The sequence below is a fragment of the Amblyomma americanum genome, chromosome 1, assembly GCF_052857255.1.
Source record: "Amblyomma americanum isolate KBUSLIRL-KWMA chromosome 1, ASM5285725v1, whole genome shotgun sequence".
NCBI lineage: Eukaryota > Metazoa > Arthropoda > Arachnida > Ixodida > Ixodidae > Amblyomma > Amblyomma americanum.
Window position 1 is genome coordinate 405,780,201 of NC_135497.1, and position 19,412 is coordinate 405,799,612.

The 19,412-nt window shown below is 49.0% G+C and overlaps 1 protein-coding gene across 1 annotated transcript in view; it reads left to right on the forward strand.

The window, feature by feature from the left end:
- Positions 1-19,412, forward strand: part of LOC144124082 (uncharacterized) — a 53,778-nt gene that overhangs the window by 30,204 nt on the left and 4,162 nt on the right. Inside the window, exon 4 of the mRNA XM_077656751.1 lies at positions 19,381-19,391. Coding sequence (XP_077512877.1) covers positions 19,381-19,391 — 11 coding nt within the window. The remainder of the gene's footprint in view (positions 1-19,380; positions 19,392-19,412) is intronic.

Here is a 19,412-nt window from a genome sequence, read left to right on the forward strand (position 1 = left end):
GCAACTGCGCCGAGCCCGTTGGCTTAATTGTTACGGAGTGGGTATCAATATGGTGGACGCCGTAGCAGACGAGCGCCTCCGCGGTGGCTGAGTGGTTATGACCTGAAGTGGTTATGGCGCTCGGCTGCTGGCCCAAAAGATGCGGGTTTGATCCCGGCCGCGGCGATGGAATTTCGATGGAAGCGAAATTTTAGAGGCTTGTGTACTGTGCGATGTCGGTGCACGTTAAAGAACTCCAGATGTTTGAAATTTCCGGAGCCCTCCACTACGGCGTCCCTCATAGCCTGAGTCGCTTTGGGACGGTAAACCCCCATGAACCATGAACCATATGTTCCACGTTTTAAAACATAGACTGTTTTGCTTTGTCTATTGAATTTCTTCAACTGCGGGTGCACTACTTACGCGCAGTTTTTTTTTCTGATAGCAATAGCGAGCGGCGGCGCCTTCAAGAGAGAACCTTTTTTTTACCCAGCGGTGCTCAGGAGCAACAGCCGGAATATTTTTTTTCCATCATGCTTATCCAGCATTGATACTTCAGTTGCCAGCTGTCGTATGACCAGGCCCTTTGAACTTCAAAGTATAAAAATTCAGACGGCTGTTCTCAGTTCTTTCCATGCATGGAGGCAATGTGGTGCACGCGCACATCGAGGCACCCTGCAGTCGGATTCAGCTTGAAGGACTATACATAGCTAATTTTAGTCGTATGTTTTCTTCTTTCAAATGATGCAGTAGACATTAGAATACATAGGTCACCGCGTGGTATTCGCCTACGACCGGTCAAAAATTTATAATCAAATTTCTTCTCTCATGCTGTTTCGGTTTCCATTTCATCATACCAACAATGGCTGTGACATGCCGCTGAGCTTTAGACCACGTGATTCAAGAAAAACTGCAATACCAATGCTTGTGGGTAATTTAATTCACTGCAACTCTTAAAAAAGCCTATTTCAAGAGCCATAATTGCAACAAACGACGTGTCAGCAGCTACATTGCTGTTTTTTTGTGCCTCATGTGGCCTGAAAGTCAACAACACGTCACAGCCACTGGTCGCTTGATGAAACTGAAACCAGAACATTGTCGAGAAGAAACTCGATTATAATTTTTTTTAGCGGTCGCAGGCGAATATCATGCCTGCAACCGCTATGTTAATGCATAACGGATCATTTGAAAGAAGAAAAAACACAAGCAAAAATTTGGTTTCTCTCCCGTGAGGCTCGGGATCCGCTCACAAGGACGGCCGCCCGATATGTACAGACGTAAGCTTCCGATGAAATTAATTCTTATGATAGTCTGGGATAATGACAATTTTCGTTCTGCGAACCACTTGGTTGGATATACTTGAATCCGCCGGATTTCATTACAGTTATGCTGGCAGTGCGATTTGGAAAGAATGAGACGGGATCACTGCAGCTTTTGTGTGCCTCACGTGAGGCATACAAAAGCCGTATAATGGCTGCTTCTTCGTTGTAATTTAAGCCAGCTCTTGCGCTAAAGAGCTGCTCCAGAAGCAAAAATGAAAGCAAATTAACAAATAACTATTATAATTGCAGTTTTTGTGTGCTCACGTGATCTTAACCCTACTTGCGACGTTGCTGCCATCTTTCAGCTACGGAAACCGAAATGGATTGTCCGATCCTGCACCGTTGAGGCTGCTGCTGCACGCTTTACGCCAAAATGGCGGCCGTCAAGAAACCACGTGATGTCGAGACGTGCGTACGTAAGTTATTACTTTTACGGTGCGCACAGGCCACCAAACACCGCGGGTTCGACGTTAACCCAAGGCAAAGGGCCCCGGATGAGAAGTCTGCAAGAGCCCACCACGATCTTGGCCGGAGGCGGCAATTGTTATCGGCGGCGCTTCCCGGTACCGAGGTTCTGACGGCGAGGCAAAGGACTCTATAGTGCACCGCTGCGGCGCCCACTCAACCTTCGAAGGGAGCAGCGGGGCTCGCCGTAACGAAACAGGCCTCCTACGAAAGAGAAGACTGGGTCCAGGGCACAAGACTGTAGGGAGTTTGCACGAAAGCCGGCGGCGCTATGCATTCTGGGTAGTCTGCCATTTTGTCGTCCTTGGTAGCAGCCGACGCAGGCAGCGCACGTTGGTTTTTACGCTCGCGTAGTACGTGCGTGCAACAGTGCTGGCGTTATGGTGTACTGTGCTGTTGTGGGCTGCACCAGCAGAACCCAAAGCAAAGCGCAGAAACTGAAGACAGGACAGGCCGACTGCCGGTTCTTTAAGATTCCAAAAATACGCCTGCACGAGTGCGAGAAAGCAAAGCAGCTTTCATATCGATGCCGACGCGAGTGGCTGGCACGTATTAACAGGAGTTAGACTGGCGCCAATCCAGACAAGTATAAAGTCTGTGCACTCCACTTCGTTTCAGGTGCGTACAGCGATTTCTTGGCTTACTGCTCGTTTGTTTTTTACTTCTGCACCCGCGCTTTACGACAGGTCCATTTCCGACACCGGCCGCACACCAATCGTCTTGACGGTGGCCGGCAGCCATGCGTTGGGGCCGTCTGTGCAGGATTGTTCTTGACGTGCGCGCACACCACACTCCCCATAAAATAGCAGGGCAGCAACATGCGAGCAGGCCTCTCCGTTGCCGGCCATGCAGGTACAGTGAGCCGAGACAATGTGACCGTCACTTTCTGCGAGGACCCACACGTCCACGGGTGCCTTATTCAAACTTTGCGAGCGGTTCACCTGGGCGCAAATGACAACGGCGACGAAAGGAATTAGTACTTCACGAAAAAAAAAGGTTTTATGTCTTTACCTGTGTTTTGAGTATCACTGTGTCGGCTACGACCATTTTCATGCATGGCTCGCGTACCCATCCACTTGTGAGGAAGTTGTGCCCTTCCAAAGCTTTTCTGGCATTAAGCTGCTGCCGAGTAACAAAACTAGTTCTCAGAACTAGAAATTCGTGAATATCGGCGATGTCGACGGGCGGCAACAAGTTGAAATCGACAGTGCAGTCATCCGTGTGTAGCGTGAATGGGTCCACGCCGCACTGTTTTGTTTTCTCCTCGTAGCGCGCCCGGTCTTTCGGGCACAGAGTCGACACGTAGGTCTCTGACGAAACTGCCGACATCTTCAAAGCACGCCGGGGCGGCGAATATGCAACCCCTTGTTAGTTTTGATGACTGTAGAAGACGATACGGCACTCGGATAAAAACACTGCTGCCTGGCCTGGGTGCGTCGGCTGCTAACAAGGACGACAAAATGGCGGACTACCCAGAATGCATAGCGCCGCCGGCTTTCGTGCAAACTCCCTGTACAGGAGGTGAAACTCCCGTCAGCGCGAGCGAGCGCAGGCGACCAGATAAAGTCACAATTGTATGCGCCGACGGGGTGGCATGCAGTGGCGGCGCCATGCAGCGCCTCGTAGAAGCACAATGGAAAAAAAAAAATTTAAAAATGCAGCGCCCGGGCAGGCGGTTCCGGCGCACGCTCAAAGCAGACAACACGGGTGTTTGCTTCAGCGGGAACGCCGTGACGTTGTATTTCAGTAGTTTCTTTCCAGGCCGCCAGCATGATAGTGGCGCCGCGGGCTTGTGACCTTTTCTGGTCGCCGCAGACGGGGGAGTTTCCACTCCTATATAGTCTTCCTCCGTGGTCTAGGGACAGCCAATCTGACCGCCGCCCCCTCCTGACGGCGCAGCAGGAAGGCTTCCCGCGTTTATGCTTAGCTATGCACAGGTCTCTCGCGGCGGCCACAGAATTAGTAGTAGTGGTTTAATAAAATAATAAACAAGGATAAGATTTTTGCTAGCCCGGGCATCTGCCATCGATACTGAAGCACCTGAGCTGGGGCAGCGGAAATAAAGGATAGCAGGCAGAATGGAGAAATTAAATGAAAGAGGTGAGAGACAGGAAGAGACGATGTGGGGAGAGGTAATATACACAAACTATTTACACAATGAGAAATGTGTACAGATTGCGCGAGTGATTACTTCATGATGAAGCGAGTGGGTAATCAAAGGATGATACCGTCTTTGTAAAAAGCCCAAGAGGATTGCTTCTAAGCTGCGTAGTAGTGGGTGCCCTTTTGTAGCATCGGTGTGAGTCCCGGAGCGGTGGGGAAGATCCCACGCTCAAAAAATCTGGAACATTGGCGATGTATATCTAGTCAAACAGCATGGCCCAGAAGCAAAGCAGACCTCCATGTGCTTATACCTTCAATGCGATAGCAATAGGAGGGCCATGAAGGCGAAAACTGTCAGTCGGCGTCAGTGTGAAGCCCCCAGCCGCTAGGTGGTGTTTAGGGTGATTCCCCTCTATGCACCTGAAACCTATTCAGCCGTCCCCCTCTTCTGCCCTTATCCCTTCTTCCCATTTGCAGGGGAGAGGAGGGAGACGCCGGACGAATGATGACACTGCAAAGATTAAAATGGCTAAGAAATCACTTGCACAGTAGGCCGACGTGAAAAATATACAGGCTGCTAACGCAGCAGTGCATCGCTTTACCGCTGTGCCGGTAGGGGCATCAGGACTCGTCGAATTCTCTGGATGTGGCACATTTTGCATAGTCGGAATTGCAACAGAAACAGACATGGAATAGATTGGAGAGTGAAAGCAGCATGCGATCGAATTTCCTCCGCATTAATACAATAGACAAGCGTCCCGTTTGTAAACAAAGATGGCGCTGGGGTCGGCAGCTACGCAGGGTGTAGACAAAACGCAGCACGCCTACACTGTGCCAAAGGACGCTGCCTTCAAAACCACCTGGTTTATGCGAATATTTCAAAGCGTGCGCGTCGTTTGTGGTTAGAAAAATTTTTGTTGATGCTCGAGAGCAGTTGTGCACTTTTTCAGCCTACTCGCCAGGCAGAATTAGTAGGCGGAGCGCTGCATCGGGTGCTTCTCCGCGACAATTGTAAAAGCGCACAGCTATACGGAAGGGTGAAAGCGCGAGGTATGATGAGGAACTAATCTTCCACAGTTCTCAACTTGCGGGCCGAGAAAGAATATCCGATTGCTATAGTGCAAGATAGGACGACGTGATGCTCGACGCGAGTTAGCTTTCTGACACGAGAAACCTTGTAATGTGGCCTCTTTTCACCGAGCTGTTTCACTTCAGAGACCTTGGAAATTAATGAACACTATAGCTGCTCTAAATAACGCAAATGGGATCCGAGACCTCCACGAGCGTATGCACAGATCTTTTCCTGGAGCTCCAAACGAAATTTACGCACTCTGCTAAGCTGTGAAATTTTGCTTCTCATTTTAGAATTTATTCATGTGTGCGCATTCAGCTTGATCGGAGTGGGTTTTGGCGTGGAATTTGCTGTGTTCTCCAGGTTCTGATCGACCTTGTGGTGATTGGGCTTCTATAGCGATCGGAGTGCGCGCCCGCTGCTGCCGTTTGCTCGTTAGAGAGACCCCCCGTGGGGTGTCCGCGAGCGGAATGCAGGCGGCCGCGCTGCTTCATTGTCCTCCTTTCCAAAGGAAGCTCTAGTGAAGAACCGCTGTAAGTCACACTCCCATCCGTTCTTCCCGCTTCGACCTCGCGTCCCCATTGGGTCACTCCGAATGACAGTTGGGGGATGTCGTTTCGGCGAGAGGGACGTCCGAGCGGGATATGAACGGGGAGATCGCCACCGACTCAGGCAACGGAGAGGTGCGTAGATTTAGCCTCCCGGGTGCCCCGGCCCTTGGCGGGGACCAAGAGCGCGGGTGGCGTAACCTTGCGCACCTAGCATGTACTCTTGAGTCCAGGCATGAGCCTCCAGAGTCCTGTCGCTAGCCTGTGCGGCGCTCACGCGCTCCGGATTCGGGAGGGCCTGATTTGGCTGGTAACGTTCTCCGTCATCGCCGGGCACTGCCGGTGACGACGTGCCACCTGCGTCATCAAGATTCCCCATACTCCCTCGTGTTGTGTCGCTTGGTTGGCTGTACGGCATGCTATCGCCCTTGGATGTGCTGTCACGCGCGTTGTTGGGGACGAGGGGTCCTTGAGTGAGCTGACTCTTTCAGCGCCGCAGGTCCCTTCTCCGAATGACGTTGCCGGACTTGGTTATGAAGGAAACTGTACAGGGGGGTTATTTTACATATTTTACAAGATTTTGGAACCCATTGGAGGGTGATGGGGGAAGGTCGGAGGATCTGTGAAGATCTGAGGATGATCAAGGATTCCTTTCTCACGGCACTCGTCGTCCGGTTTAAAAAGGGTCCGGTCCCTTGGATTCCCCAGGTTCGAGGAGGTCTTCGCCAGGTTGGGTGTGGCCTAACTTGCGTTGTCGTACACACACAAAAACACACACACACACACCACTTCACATAGGGACACGCCCCCGTCACATGCCTCGCTGGAGAGAGAGGGTGCCGCTGGACAATCGCCCCCACCAGAGAGAGCGTTGTCTTCGCGTCCGAACGACAGTTCTTACGCTGTCAAGTCGGACACGTCTTCCGGGAAGTCCGAATGGGCGAGGCGCCGGCGAGCAGGCACAGATGAAGGGGTGAGTCACCCCTGCTCGGTTCTGGCGGTCGCTAACTGCCTTCGTGCCGCACGGTCGATCTTCCGGGAACAAGGTTTACAAACGGCAGTGGAATCCTCCGTCTCGAATCCAATAAACCACGCGAGGACCGGCCGTGGAAACCAAGATGCTTATCGCCGTGCAGTGAACGCGGTTGCAGGTGTCCTGGCCGAATACGCAGCTGGATCAGACCACCGGATGTCGCCAGAAACCTTACAGCTCTCCGTGGGCTGAAAAATCGCGAATGTCCAGCGTTGACGACCGCTGGGCAGGAAGAGATGAGATGGCGTCCGTGTTGGTCCCCTGGATTGCAATATCATCGCCCCCAAGGCAGAACCCAAAGCACCACCAACAAAGGGAAGCGCAGGTGGAACGTTCCAAACAGCAAAGCACTGCCCCACCCGCAAGCGCTCGGACTTCACCAAAGAATCACCAGGCTTCTTCCATTGACAACAATACACTTTTAATAAATGTTCAAATTTGGGTTAATTTTGTGCGGACTGAGCGCGAAACATCCCCTTTTGAAACTGCCACAGCCGGATTACTCGGAACAAAGTAAAAAAAAAAACTCACACCGGAGGAGATTCCACTTAGTTCTCCCGCTTACATCAGTCTGCTCAAGCCATCAGCATTTCCGTGCAGTTTCCCCTTCTTATAACGCACCGATAAATTGTACTTTTGGAGAGCCAGACTCCATCTGAGCAAGCGACCCATTTTTGGGGGACATCTGTCGCAACCCCGATAAAGGACAATGGTCAGTCTCAAATACAAACTTTGCTCCGTACAGGTAACACGACAACTTCTGCGCTGCCCAAACTATACACGCGCACTCTTTTTCGGAAGCGCTGTACGCTTCCTTTCTACTGGTCAGTTTGCGGCTGATGTACAGAACTGGGTGTTCTTCATGGTCGTAGCCAACTTGGCTAAGACAGCACCCAGCCCTCTATCGCTGGTTTCACACTGGACTATGAACTCTTTCCCATAGTCAGGGGTCGTGAGCAAGGGTCGGGACACAAGTGCTTCCTTCAGGTTTTCTTTTTGGTTATCCCAACTTACGTTAGTAGGTGCTCCCTTTCGCAAGGCGTCAGTTAAGGGACTAGCCCGCTGTGAGTAGTTAGGAACATATCGCTGGTAGTACCCAACTAATCCCAAAAATGAGCGAATGTCCGTTTTCGTCCGTGGTTCCGGAAATGCTGCGATCGGGGGAATCTTTATTTCGGATGGGCTCCTAGTTTCTGGCCTACAACGTGACCCAAGTACGTCACCTGTGCGCAACCAAATCTACACTTTTCTGCCTTCAGTGTCAGTCCAGCCTGTCGTAAACTGGAAAACACGGTCCTTAGGTGTTCCAGATGCTCTTGTCAGGTTTCCGAAAAAATTGCCACATCGCCTAAATAAGGGAGTGCAAAGCACTGCATGTCCTTCAGTACAATGTCCATGAGTTTTGAGAAGCTGTAGGGGGCATTCTTCAACCCAAAACTAAGCATTAAGGGTCGAAAGGTGCCCGCTGGGGAGATGAAAGCGGCATACCTGCTCGCGCTTTCTGAGAGGGGAACTTGCCAATATCCCCGTACGAGATCGAGGGTGGAAATGAATTTCGCGCCGCTCACCCTTTCTATCCTTTCCTCTATGTTGGGAATCGGGTATAGCTGATCCCTGGTAATTGCATTCCGCTTTCTATAATCCACGCAGGGACGAGGATCTTTCCCTGGGGCCTTAACAAGAAATATCGGTGAGGTATAGTCACTTTCCGCTGGCTCTACAACCCCTAACTTCAACATGCGCTGAATTTCCGCGTCCATTATTTCTTTTTCCCGCGGTGATACCCTGTAGGGTTTCGACCATACCGGCTAATCAGAGGTGAGCTCGATTTCGTGTGTCAGGAGGTGTGTCTTTCTCGGGCCACTGCTAAATAGGTCAGCGAATTCGCTCAACAACTGCTTTAGCGTGTTGACCTGGGTCCCGCTTAGGAAATCTGCATTCATGGAGTGAGCCAGAATGTTCTCCACGTTGTCACTAGCGTCCGCACCTCCCTTCCAACCCTGACTCTCGCTGTCCAGCTCTTCTGGTTCATTTAGAGTCAGATTGACGATCCCGCTGCGTTCCACGAACAGCTTCATCAGATTGCAATGATAGATTCTCACCTGCTTTCCCCTGCCTGGAGCCCTTAGTGCGTAATTCGTCTCCGAAAGTTTTTGCAACACTTCTACTGGACCATCCCAGTGAATTACCAGCTTGTTTTTTTCTCGTTGGCCAGAGGATCATCACGCGATCGCCCGCGGTGAAGCCACGAAGGCGCGCGTTTTTGTCATAGTAGACTTTGGCAGCCTCCTGGGCAGCTTTCATATTTCGATTTACTAATTCCCTCGTGTTGTTAAGGCGGTCCAGAAGCTGAAGCACGTACTCAACCACTGTCTGGTTCTATCCTGTCCCTTCCCACATTTCTCTCAGCATTCGGAGGGGAGAGCGGAGGGCTCTTCTGTGCACGAGTTCTGCTGGCGTAAACCCCGTAGCTTCGTGGGGGACTGTTCGTAAAGCGAAAAGTGTGGCCGGCAGACAATCCTCCCAGTCTGCTTTATGCTCATAAAAAAGAGCGCGTAGCACCCGCTTCAGCACCGAATGCCATTTCTCTACACTGTTGGACTGCGGATGATACACCGAGCTGTGTAACAGTTTTATTCCGCATTTTTCCAGGAATGTGGTCAAGGCGCTTGTAAAGACTGTCGCCTGATCGGCTTGGATTTCGGCCGGAAATCCTATTCTCGCGAATACTGACAAAAGGGCATCAACTATTTCTGTGGAGCTCAAGTCCTTCAACGGAATTGCTTCGGGAAATATTGTGGCGGGACATAGCATAGTAAGCAAGTACTTATAGCCTGATTTCGTTTTAGGCAACAGGCCTACTGTGCCTAATACAAGCCGGCGGAAGGGTTCTGAGATCAATGGAACAATTTTCAGTGGAGCCTTCCATGTCTCTCCCGGCTTGCCCACGCGCTGGCACGCATCGCATGATTTTACGTAGCGTTCTGCATCTTTGAAACAACCCGGCCAATAATATTCTATTAATAGCCGCTCCTTTGTTTTATTGATTCCCAGATGTCCTGCCCAGTCATTTCCGTGGCAGACTCAGAATGTCCGCTCTGTATTTTTCGGGCACGACCAGCTGATCAAATGCTTTGCCTTTTCTGTCCTGGTAGTGTCGGTATAGTAAGCCTATCTTCTGATGCATCGTTATGTTGCGTCTCGAGATGCCCTCTTTAGCTGTAAGGTGCAGTCTTTCCAAAGTGGGATCCTGCTTCTGTTCTTTTATTAGGGACTCCCTGTTCACCTGCAGAAGGCGATCAAAACTACGCGATGTTGGAGATAAAACGGATCCTTCAGCGTTTTCTGCCTCCTCTACCGACTTAGTGGTTGAAGTCCCTGGTCGCTCATCTGCTCGGTCAGCTGTCTGGCTTTCATTGTCTCGTTGGTTCCCTTCCCTCCTCATTTGATTGCAACGATATGCTGGCTGGTGCGTCCTCGGGCTACCTGAGGTTCGGGAATCTGACTAGTTGAGATGCGAGCTGACGAGTTTTCGACCATGTCAAAGCTTGTATCACCCCGCTTCCGAGTTTCTGGCCTCTCTCGCGTAGCAATTGGTCTGATCGATTCGAGAAGAGGTAATGATATTGAAGTGGCACGGCCTTCAAAACTGCGGCCTCAGTGATTAGCTCTCCAAACGGTCCACAAATTATCACTCTAGCTATGGGAAGGCATACACTGTGTTCTTCTACTGCCTGTTTTATCCACGAGACTTCTCCCGTAAAATCGTCCACTGACACGTAAGACGGGTGGACAACGTCCATCGTCGCGGCGCTATCACGAAGCACCCTGCACGGTTTCCTGTTAACGTGCAGCTCGTGCAGGTATTGCTTAAGGAGCTCTAGATTCTCGGCGTTATCCTCGACACACGAGAACACCAAACGTTGCTTTGTACACTTGGCTGCAAAGTGCCCGACACCATTGCAGTTGTAGCAACAAAATGGCCTACTAGCCTCAAACTCTTTTTCCGCGGCTTTGTCTGCTCCCTGTCTCTTCGCCTGTTCTTCACGCTTTTCTTGCGCTACCTTCGTTGCCTCCGATTGCTCCGAACTTCTAGCACTTCGCGTCTTTTTGCTAGGCCCTTTATCTCGCATCGCGTTTCGAGCGTGTGACGCACCCTCTTCAATGCTCAACCTTCTGCGCGAAACGTACTCCTCTGCTAGCTCAGCGGCCCTTTCAACGGTGTCGACTTTTTCCCTGTCTTGAACCCACAGTTTCACCACTTGGGGAATGCTTCGGTAAAATTGCTCAAGGCAAAAACACTCAATGATTTTGTCTCGGATTTCATAAACCTCGGCTCCTTTTAGCCACTCTAGCAGATCCGTCTTTAGGCCATACGCGAAATCCGGATAGCTCTCGCTATCGTTTTTCATTGCGTTCCTGAAGCGCTGTCGGAAAGCTTCGGCTGACAGCCGGTACCTTTTTAGCAGGCTGGCTTTGACTTTTTCGTAGCCAGCTGCGTCTTGTGTGCTAAGTCTCGCTATGACTTCAGCTACTTCACATGGCAAGAGTGTCAGAAGCCGTTGCGGCCATGTACTGCGAGCAGAGTTCTCCCTTTCGATAGTTCTCTCAAAGTTTCCCAGGTACAATCCTATGTCCCTTCCACTTTCATAGGGCTGCATGAATCTGTTCATTCTATATGATTGTACATCGCTTGCTCTTTCAGGAGACCCGGCTCTCGTACTGTCGCCTTTTTTTCGATTTTCGCTTTCAAGCTGCAATCGCTTTAGATTTCTTTCTTCTTTTTCAGCTTCCCACTTTTGCCGTTCTTTCTCTTTTTCCCATTCCGCTTCCCTTTTTGCTTTTTTCTTTCTGTACCAAATTCCACGTATCTACCAGCTGATCGTCATCTACGTGTTTCTCAATTATCTTGCATATTTCAAGTTTTGTAATTTTTCCCTGTACTTCTATTGACAGTTCCTCGCATAACAACAAGTCCGACTTTGACAATTTCATAAGGTCCATGACAACGCTTTCTCCGCTTTGGCAATGCTATCTTCAAAATGTCGTGAGTTTACCCTTTCTCAATTGACATACACTTCCCAGTGATTCTAGATTAATCTCTCAAAATCTTAAGCCTGGCGAATCCTATAGCGAAATGCCGAAACGCTTACCGGTTGAGAAAGCACGATGTCGCACGGTCCATCCCAGCTGCTGCCAATCAGCTGTAGGGGACGAGGGGTCCTTGAGTGAGCTGACTCTTTCAGCGCCGCAGGTCCCTTCTCCGAATGACGTTGTCGGACTTGGTTATGAAGGAAACTGTACAGGGTTTATTTTATATATTTTACAAGATTTTGGAACCCATTGGAGGGTGATGGGGAAGGTCGGAAGATCTGTGAAAATCTGAGGATGATCAAGGATTCTTTTCTCACGGCACTCGTCGTCCGGTTTAAAAAGGGTCCGGTTCCTTGGATTCCCAAGGTTCGAGGAGGTCTTCGCCAGGCTGGGTGTGGCCTAACTTGCGTTGTCGTACACACACACAAACACACACACACACACACACCACTTCAGATAGGGACACGCCCCCGTCACATGCCTCGCCGGAGAGAGAGGGTGCCGCTGGACAATCGCCCCCACCAGAGAGAGCGTTGTCTTCGCGTCCGAACGACAGTTCTCAACGCTGTCAAGTCGACACGTCTTCCAGGAAGTCCGAATGGGCGAGGCGCCGGCGAGCAGGCACAGTTGAAGGTTGTGAGTCACCCCTGCTGGGTTCTGGCGGTCGCTAACTGCCTCCGTGCCGCACGGTCGATCTTCCGGGAACAAGGTTTACAAAAGGCAGTGGAATCCTCCGTCTCGAATCAAATAAACCACGCGAGGACCAGCCGTGGAAACCAAGATGCCTATCGCCGTGCAGTGACCCCGGTTGCAGGTGTCCTGGCCGAATACGCAGCTGAATCAGACCACCGGCTGTCGCCAGAAACCTTACAGCGTATGTAGTGTTTACGCGCGCGGCTCCGCAGGCCCGCTTTCGGGTGCTGCGGCTGGGCTATGGGTTGTACTGAGGTCTGATTGTCAGTGCAGTGTTACGTAATGCAGCTTCCTGTATAACAAACACTTGCGCTTCCTATTAACTTCGCGTTCCTTCCTTCCTTCGGATCGAGAGCGCAGGCGCGTCTCGGCGAACGCTGCCTGTGCCCTCAGCTTGCATGTTCTGGCAAGAACCCGCGATATGCGGGCGGAGTGCCACAAAATTAGCACTTCGTCACAGGTTCGTAAACAACCCCGCAACCTACATCGTGAAAATTCGAATAATTTGGGAAATAACAAAGCGGGACTTTGTCGAGATGCTAGCGTCGTTGTAACGGTGTTTCGACGTGCACACTTAATGAAATTCGCGAAAATGAAAAGAAAAAAAAACCGTCGTGCGTGCTACTACCCGAGTCCGGTGCTTCTTCAAGCGCGACATGGTGCGGACGTTGAAGGCGACTGGCGGCAGCTTTTTGTCTTTCTTTTTAGCGCAAAGTGATGCTCGGGATGCTGTGCAGCTGATAAGCATCTGGAGATGGTCCCCTGTGTTCATCTTACTATCCCAAGCATATGAAATATCGCGCCTAAAGTTATACTGAGAGCACGACCGAATGAGAACGAGTTACAGGCGTTAGTTTATTTTTTCACAGTTCACCCAGCGACCGAACAGCAACGATGCGAAGTCAGGGACGCGAACCAACTTATTACATTTGAATGCAGAAGCGCAATATGATAGCCAAACGGCTGAAACGAACTCGGCGTAAAAACCCACGAGCTCAGCTCTAATAAATAGCCCCGAAGCCAATCCGTCGCCGAACTTGGCCTGCTCCTCGGCCCCTGCCCGCCGCTTTCTCGCCTATCTGCTGCAAAAAAACTGGTGGAAACTTATGCCGCTTCCTCTCTTCTGCATTGCGGCTCAACCAACCGCACCACAATTTGTCGGCACGCCGTGATTGTGCCCAAAACTACTCAAGCGTGGCGCACCCAATGCGCAAGGTCCCGCTTTTGGCCTACACGGCGAAAATCGTCCTGTCGAGTCTGCCTGCCCGCTGCCTGCCCGGGTGCTGGATTTTTTCCCCCCTGCTGCTTCTACGACGCGCCGCATGACGCCGCCACTGCATGCGACCCCCGTCGGCGCATACAATTGTGACTGTCTGGTCGCCTGCGCCGCGCTGACGGCAGTTTCACCTCCTTTAATATAGTCTTGTTCCGTGTCCCCGCCATAGCTTCGCAAGTGCACAAAAAGAAAGTAAAAAAGAGAAGCCAGTGGTGTGCGCTCCGCCGCGTATGTCCTTTCGCAGACGGTAGCGCAAATCAGCACTACTAACGACAAAAGCAGAAGGTAAAGCTGCAGCCGCCTGCGAGCCGCGAAAAGACAGGCAGCGCAATCAGTTAGGACACCCATTCCCACACTCCGTCGTCTCCAACCAGGCGTTATCGCTAGACATCGCGCACGTAGCTCCCAGCGGCCCGGAGCACTCAGTTCGGCCGTTCTCGACATTAAGTTTGCCCTCTCTACAAGTATCGCATGCGTAAAATCTGAAATTTTGCTCGTGATGTGGCTCTGGGAACTGTATGACATTACTTTAAAGCAGTCTCGATTGTTGGTTTTATAAAAAATGGGGGCACGTGTATTTGTGCATGTCACTTCGTAAAAGGGCCTCAATTGTGGTATGTGTTCGTAATGGTATTTCTCAAGTGTAAGAAAGCTTCCGCTATAATTGAAAATTACAAGAAAGAGTCAGTTGACTAACAGAAGAGGCTGGAAAGCTTAACAATGTTTTTTTTTAAAAGCCCCGACATAATTATCGCCATCTAACTGCTGACTTGTGCATGCCGAACCACAAAAAGCACGAATTCAGGAGGCCTACAAGCGAAGGATGACAATACGCGTAATGGATTGCCGGACAGTTTAGTGGCACGCGGCATGCAAAATTTTGCTACGTAGATAGACTGTTGTTCGTTTGTTGGCACTGTACTTGTGACGAAGAAGGGGTAGGAGAAGAAAGGGCGCATAGACTTCTGCAGTAATCTCATTCAACAGTGCAGAATATTTCCACACTTAATGCTATAAATACTGCACGCGCGCACACTTACTTAACGCACTGATCATTGCGGTGGGAGATATTTTCCTGCCTTGCACCCGACCACAGAAATTGATTTTTCGCGGGACCACCATAATATACGTGAAACTTCTACGAAGCAATTCCATGATGCCTCACTTGTGTATTCTCTCCGCACTGTACCGCCGTACATTGGCCAAGGAACTGCGTCCCTTGGTCGCCCACTTCAAACAGGAGGGGGTCAGCCTCCTCGAAGCAGACAAGGAAGGTGGGTTCGTGGTTCTTCCCTCTTTGCTTTACAGTACTAAAGCGAGCCAAGCTTTTAAGAAGACTTCAAGAAGTCAGATTTAAACTAAGAAAGGCTAAAGCGTGAGATTTGAGGCTTCCCAATCTGCTGAATTTGGGGAGCCTAGAAAGTGAAGATCGAAAATGCCAACAGGACATCCTGCATGTGTTTTTCACTGCAACGATACGTAAGCCTGATTGCCCTTTTAGGGCTATTGTCACAGAAGAAGGTTCTTGGCAAAAAGTGGTCTCCAACTACCTGAAACATTCTTTCGAGGGCCTGGTGCCAATGGATCCTTCTCTTGTGCAGAGCTCAATGAGCCTGGTTGAGTGCCTCCGCAGTGGGTTTGCCGGCACTAATGCAGCTTTTTCAGTGGACATCGTGGATCTGTGCTCCATGAAGATGTTTTCGTAGGTGCGCGAATTTAATGCACTGGGGCAATTTCCACAATAATTGCGGCATCACTCTGGAATCCTTCCTTAAGCTTTTTATTTATTCATTTAGCAAATACTGCCGGCCTGTGTTACAGGCCTTAGGCAGGAGTGGGGTACAAACATATTGATAAAAATAACAAGTACATTGCAAAAGAAGCAGATAGCGAACAGAGCAAAAACCAGTACATACAACATAAAATCGATTACAAAGACATAGAACATATAATGACATCGATCCTGGCAGCAAACGAAGGCATCGGACTTGGCCCAAAACAAGGATACATAAGAGCCCTATACATCCTTCAGAGCTTGTAAAAATAAATCCACCGATTCGCAATTAACAACATCAGCAGGTAAACCATTCCACTTAATGATAGTATGGGGAAAGAACGAATACTTAAATACATTAATTTTGCATGAAAACGCGGCAACTTTCTTAGTATGGTAAGAGCGTGTAGGGTGTCGAGATGTGTGCTCAACTAAAATTCCTTCCTCTATTGTTAGTTGATTGTGATAATACAAGTAGAATAACTTTAATTTTTCTCGATGACGACGCATGGCCAGGTGTTCAAGTCCTGCGGTTTGCAGTAGGGCTGTTGGGGAAATATTACAACTGTAACAATTAAAGATAAATCTAGCAGCTTTGCGTTGGACATTTTCTATTATAAGTTTGTTACTTTCGGTCCAGGGATCCCACACTGCCGCAGCATATTCCAAAATTGGCCGAACAAATGTTTTGTAAGCTAAAAGCTTTATTTCTTGTGTGGATTGTGCCAGCGTTCTTCTCAAGTAGTGCAGTTGTCTTAGAGCTTTTTTTTCTATATACGATATGTGCTCGTTCCATCGAAGGTCTGAGGCTATCTGAATTCCTAAGTATTTAAAAGCGTTGACAACTAAGAGGGGCTCATTGGCTAAGCGGTATGTAAAACTAAAAGGATTCTTTTTACGTGTCACAGTCATCGCTACTGTCTTGTTGGAATTCAAAGTCATTTGCCACGTGGAGCACCATTTTTCTACTGCAGACAGTGAATCGCTTAAAAGGAGTTGATCTTCAGGGCTAGAAATTTCTTGATAAAGTATGCAATCGTCTGCGAAAAGCCGTACTTTAACATGTATGTTGTGAACTATGTCATTAATAAATACTAGAAAGAAAAGGGGACCCAAGACTGAGCCCTGCGGAATACCGGATTCTACTGGGACAGAATCAGAGAGGACACCATCAACAACCACACTTTGACGTCTATGCGAAAGGTAGGCTTCGATCCATGAGAGTAGGCACTCGTGTTTCAGTATAGGTTTTAACTTCTGCAGTAATTTTTGATGAGACACACGATCGAATGCTTTCTCGAAATCAAGAAAAACAATATCAACTTGATTATGCCTATCTAGTGCTGCCGCTAAATCGTGGACTGTTGCAATAAGCTGCGTTACTGTGGAGAGACCGCGACGGAACCCGTGCTGGCGATTATCAAGGACGTGGTTCTCCTCGAGAAAGTTAGTCAAGTGTTTACAGATGATGTGTTCAAGCAATTTTACTGAAGTGCACAAAAGAGAAATTGGCCGGTAGGAAGAAGGTGCTGATTTGTGTTGGTCTTTGGGAATCGGGGTGATTTTTGCGTGTTTCCAATCACTTGGCAATTCAGAGCAGTTTAGTGATTTCCTAAATATTAAAGTTAAATATTTGGCGGACCATTCAGCGTACCGTACCAGAAAGGCATTAGGTATTTCGTCAATCCCTGGTGACTTCTTTGTGTCCAAGTTAAGCAGAAGAGCTAGCACACCTTCCTCAGTTATGCAAATGTCACTAATTGGTGCGAGATCATCAAAGGAAGAAAAATGTGGCTTGCAGCCGTCATCGTGAGTGAATATCGAGCTGAAGTACTGGTTGAGCGCCTGCGCTGTTTCTAACTTGTCGTGCATACCCGCACTATCTGCAGAAAGGCCAAGAATCAATTTCTTGCGTGGCGCGAGATATTGCCAGAACTTGCTTGGAGAAGAAACAAGGAAATTTTTCATACGTACAGTGTGGAATTGGTGTTTGGCTGTATTGAAAGCGTTCCGCAACGACAGGCGTAGCATGGAAATCTTATCTGCAGTGGCCGATGAGGGATGCTTTGAGTGTTGTTGTCTCGCTTTCTTAAGCTTACGTCCCAGACGAGCAATATCTTTTGTCATCCAAGGATTGCTAGTGCGCAAAGTTTTCCGTTTTCTTGGCACAAAATTGCTTATACATCGGTGAACTAAGTTTTTGAAGAAGCACCACATGTGCTCAACAGAGGTACTCTGTGTTTCGTACAAACAGGAAAAGGAAGAAAATGAAGTGTCTAGTGCATCTAAGATATCGACATCACTTGCACGTGAGAAGATCGGGATAGTTGTCTCTCTCTTCTGAAGCTTTGATATAGGGCGCAACTGCAAAGATAAACTTGACATTTTATGGTCTGATATTCCCTCTAAGACACACACACGTGGTGTTCGGCGTAGCAGGTTGTCAGAAACAAGAAACAGGTCCAGAACTGATTGAGAGTCGTTTTGTACACGGGTGGGCTCAGTGACTAGTTGTGTCAAGTTATGAAAGAACACTACATCGATAAATAGTTGGGAGGCACCAGTGAGAGCCACCGGAGTATCGGGCAACCAATTTATTGACGGAAAGTTGAAATCACCCGTCAATAACAAATTGGCTGAGCGGATTTCATTTCGGCATAGGAATTCATTAGGCTTTTCTGGAAATATGTTATTTGAATTCGGGGGACGGTAGAATCCTCCAATAATTAGATGACATTCCTCAAGGAATACTTTGAGTATAACACTTTCTAACCCCTCTATGTTTGGCAACCTTGAGATCCGCAGGGACTCTTTGTATATTATGGCAACGCCACCACCGCGGCCATCTCTGTCGCTCCGGCAAATGTTATAACCACAAGGTGTTATTTCACAATCATAAATATCAGGATGCAGCCACGTTTCTGTCACGACTACAACGTGAGGATTATGTGCCAGGACAATGCTCTCTATGTCAGTTAGTTTATTCAAAATGCTTCGGGCATTGACGTTGATACAACGGAAGGTCTTATTACAGCAATCATCTATTCATTGTGACCGTTTTGAACTGCGGCGTTCTTCGATTATAGGAACTCTTTTCTTCAGAGTGCTGTCCCACTGAAACACTTCGTCGTTTATTTTAATCTTATCGTATACTAGTTTTACTTTCTTGCCTTCTTTTCTCTCCTCAGCTGTGCTATCCCAGAGGTATTTTCGAGTAGTTCTTGTGGCAGTGGAAAAGTCGTTAGATACAGAAATGCTCTTTCCTTTCAACTTGTGGCAATTCTTGAATATGTTTATTTTTTCACGGTGGTCGATGAGTTTAATGCTTACTGGTCGCGATTTATTGGTTTGTTTGCGCCCTAATCGGTGAATTCTCTCCATCGAAGACACCTCTACACCTAATTTTTCTTGAAATAAGTTTACTACTGCCTCCGAAAGTGATTCAGAAGTCTCATCGACCATTTCAGTCATGCCATATATGATAACATTGTTGCGGCGACTCCTGTCTTCAAGATCGACCAGTTTTTTTTCGAGGCTCTGAATAGTGCTTTCCATGTCAGTAATTTTACTGCCTAATTCCTTTATAGTTGACACGGATTCATCTACCTGCTTTAACTTTGCTTCTATGCCATCCAAGCGGTTATGAATAGCTTTTTGTCCTTCGAGTAACTGTTGGAGCAGCTCTGCTGTATTACCAGGCCCAGGGTTACGCTCGACATCTCCGCAAAGCATGAGAAGATCAACAAAAACATTCCGAATGCGCGAACATAAAGTACACACACTGTGAGGGCACATCAGCTGGACGAGGCAACGATCACCTGTTCGAATAGAGCCATATTTGTTACTGACCTGCGTAAAAAGCAGAAATGGGTTCATGGCGATGTTGTCGGACGGCCAGCCGATGTGCCCACTAAAGGAATCCCAGATCGGACCGCTCCTTATGTAGGGCGAAGACGATGACGTGCGAGGGGGCGGTGTCCAGGCGTTGGTGTCGATACGTCATGACTTTCCGCGTGCGCAGGCTCCGATCAGGTGAGTCTGATAGGTTCGGCA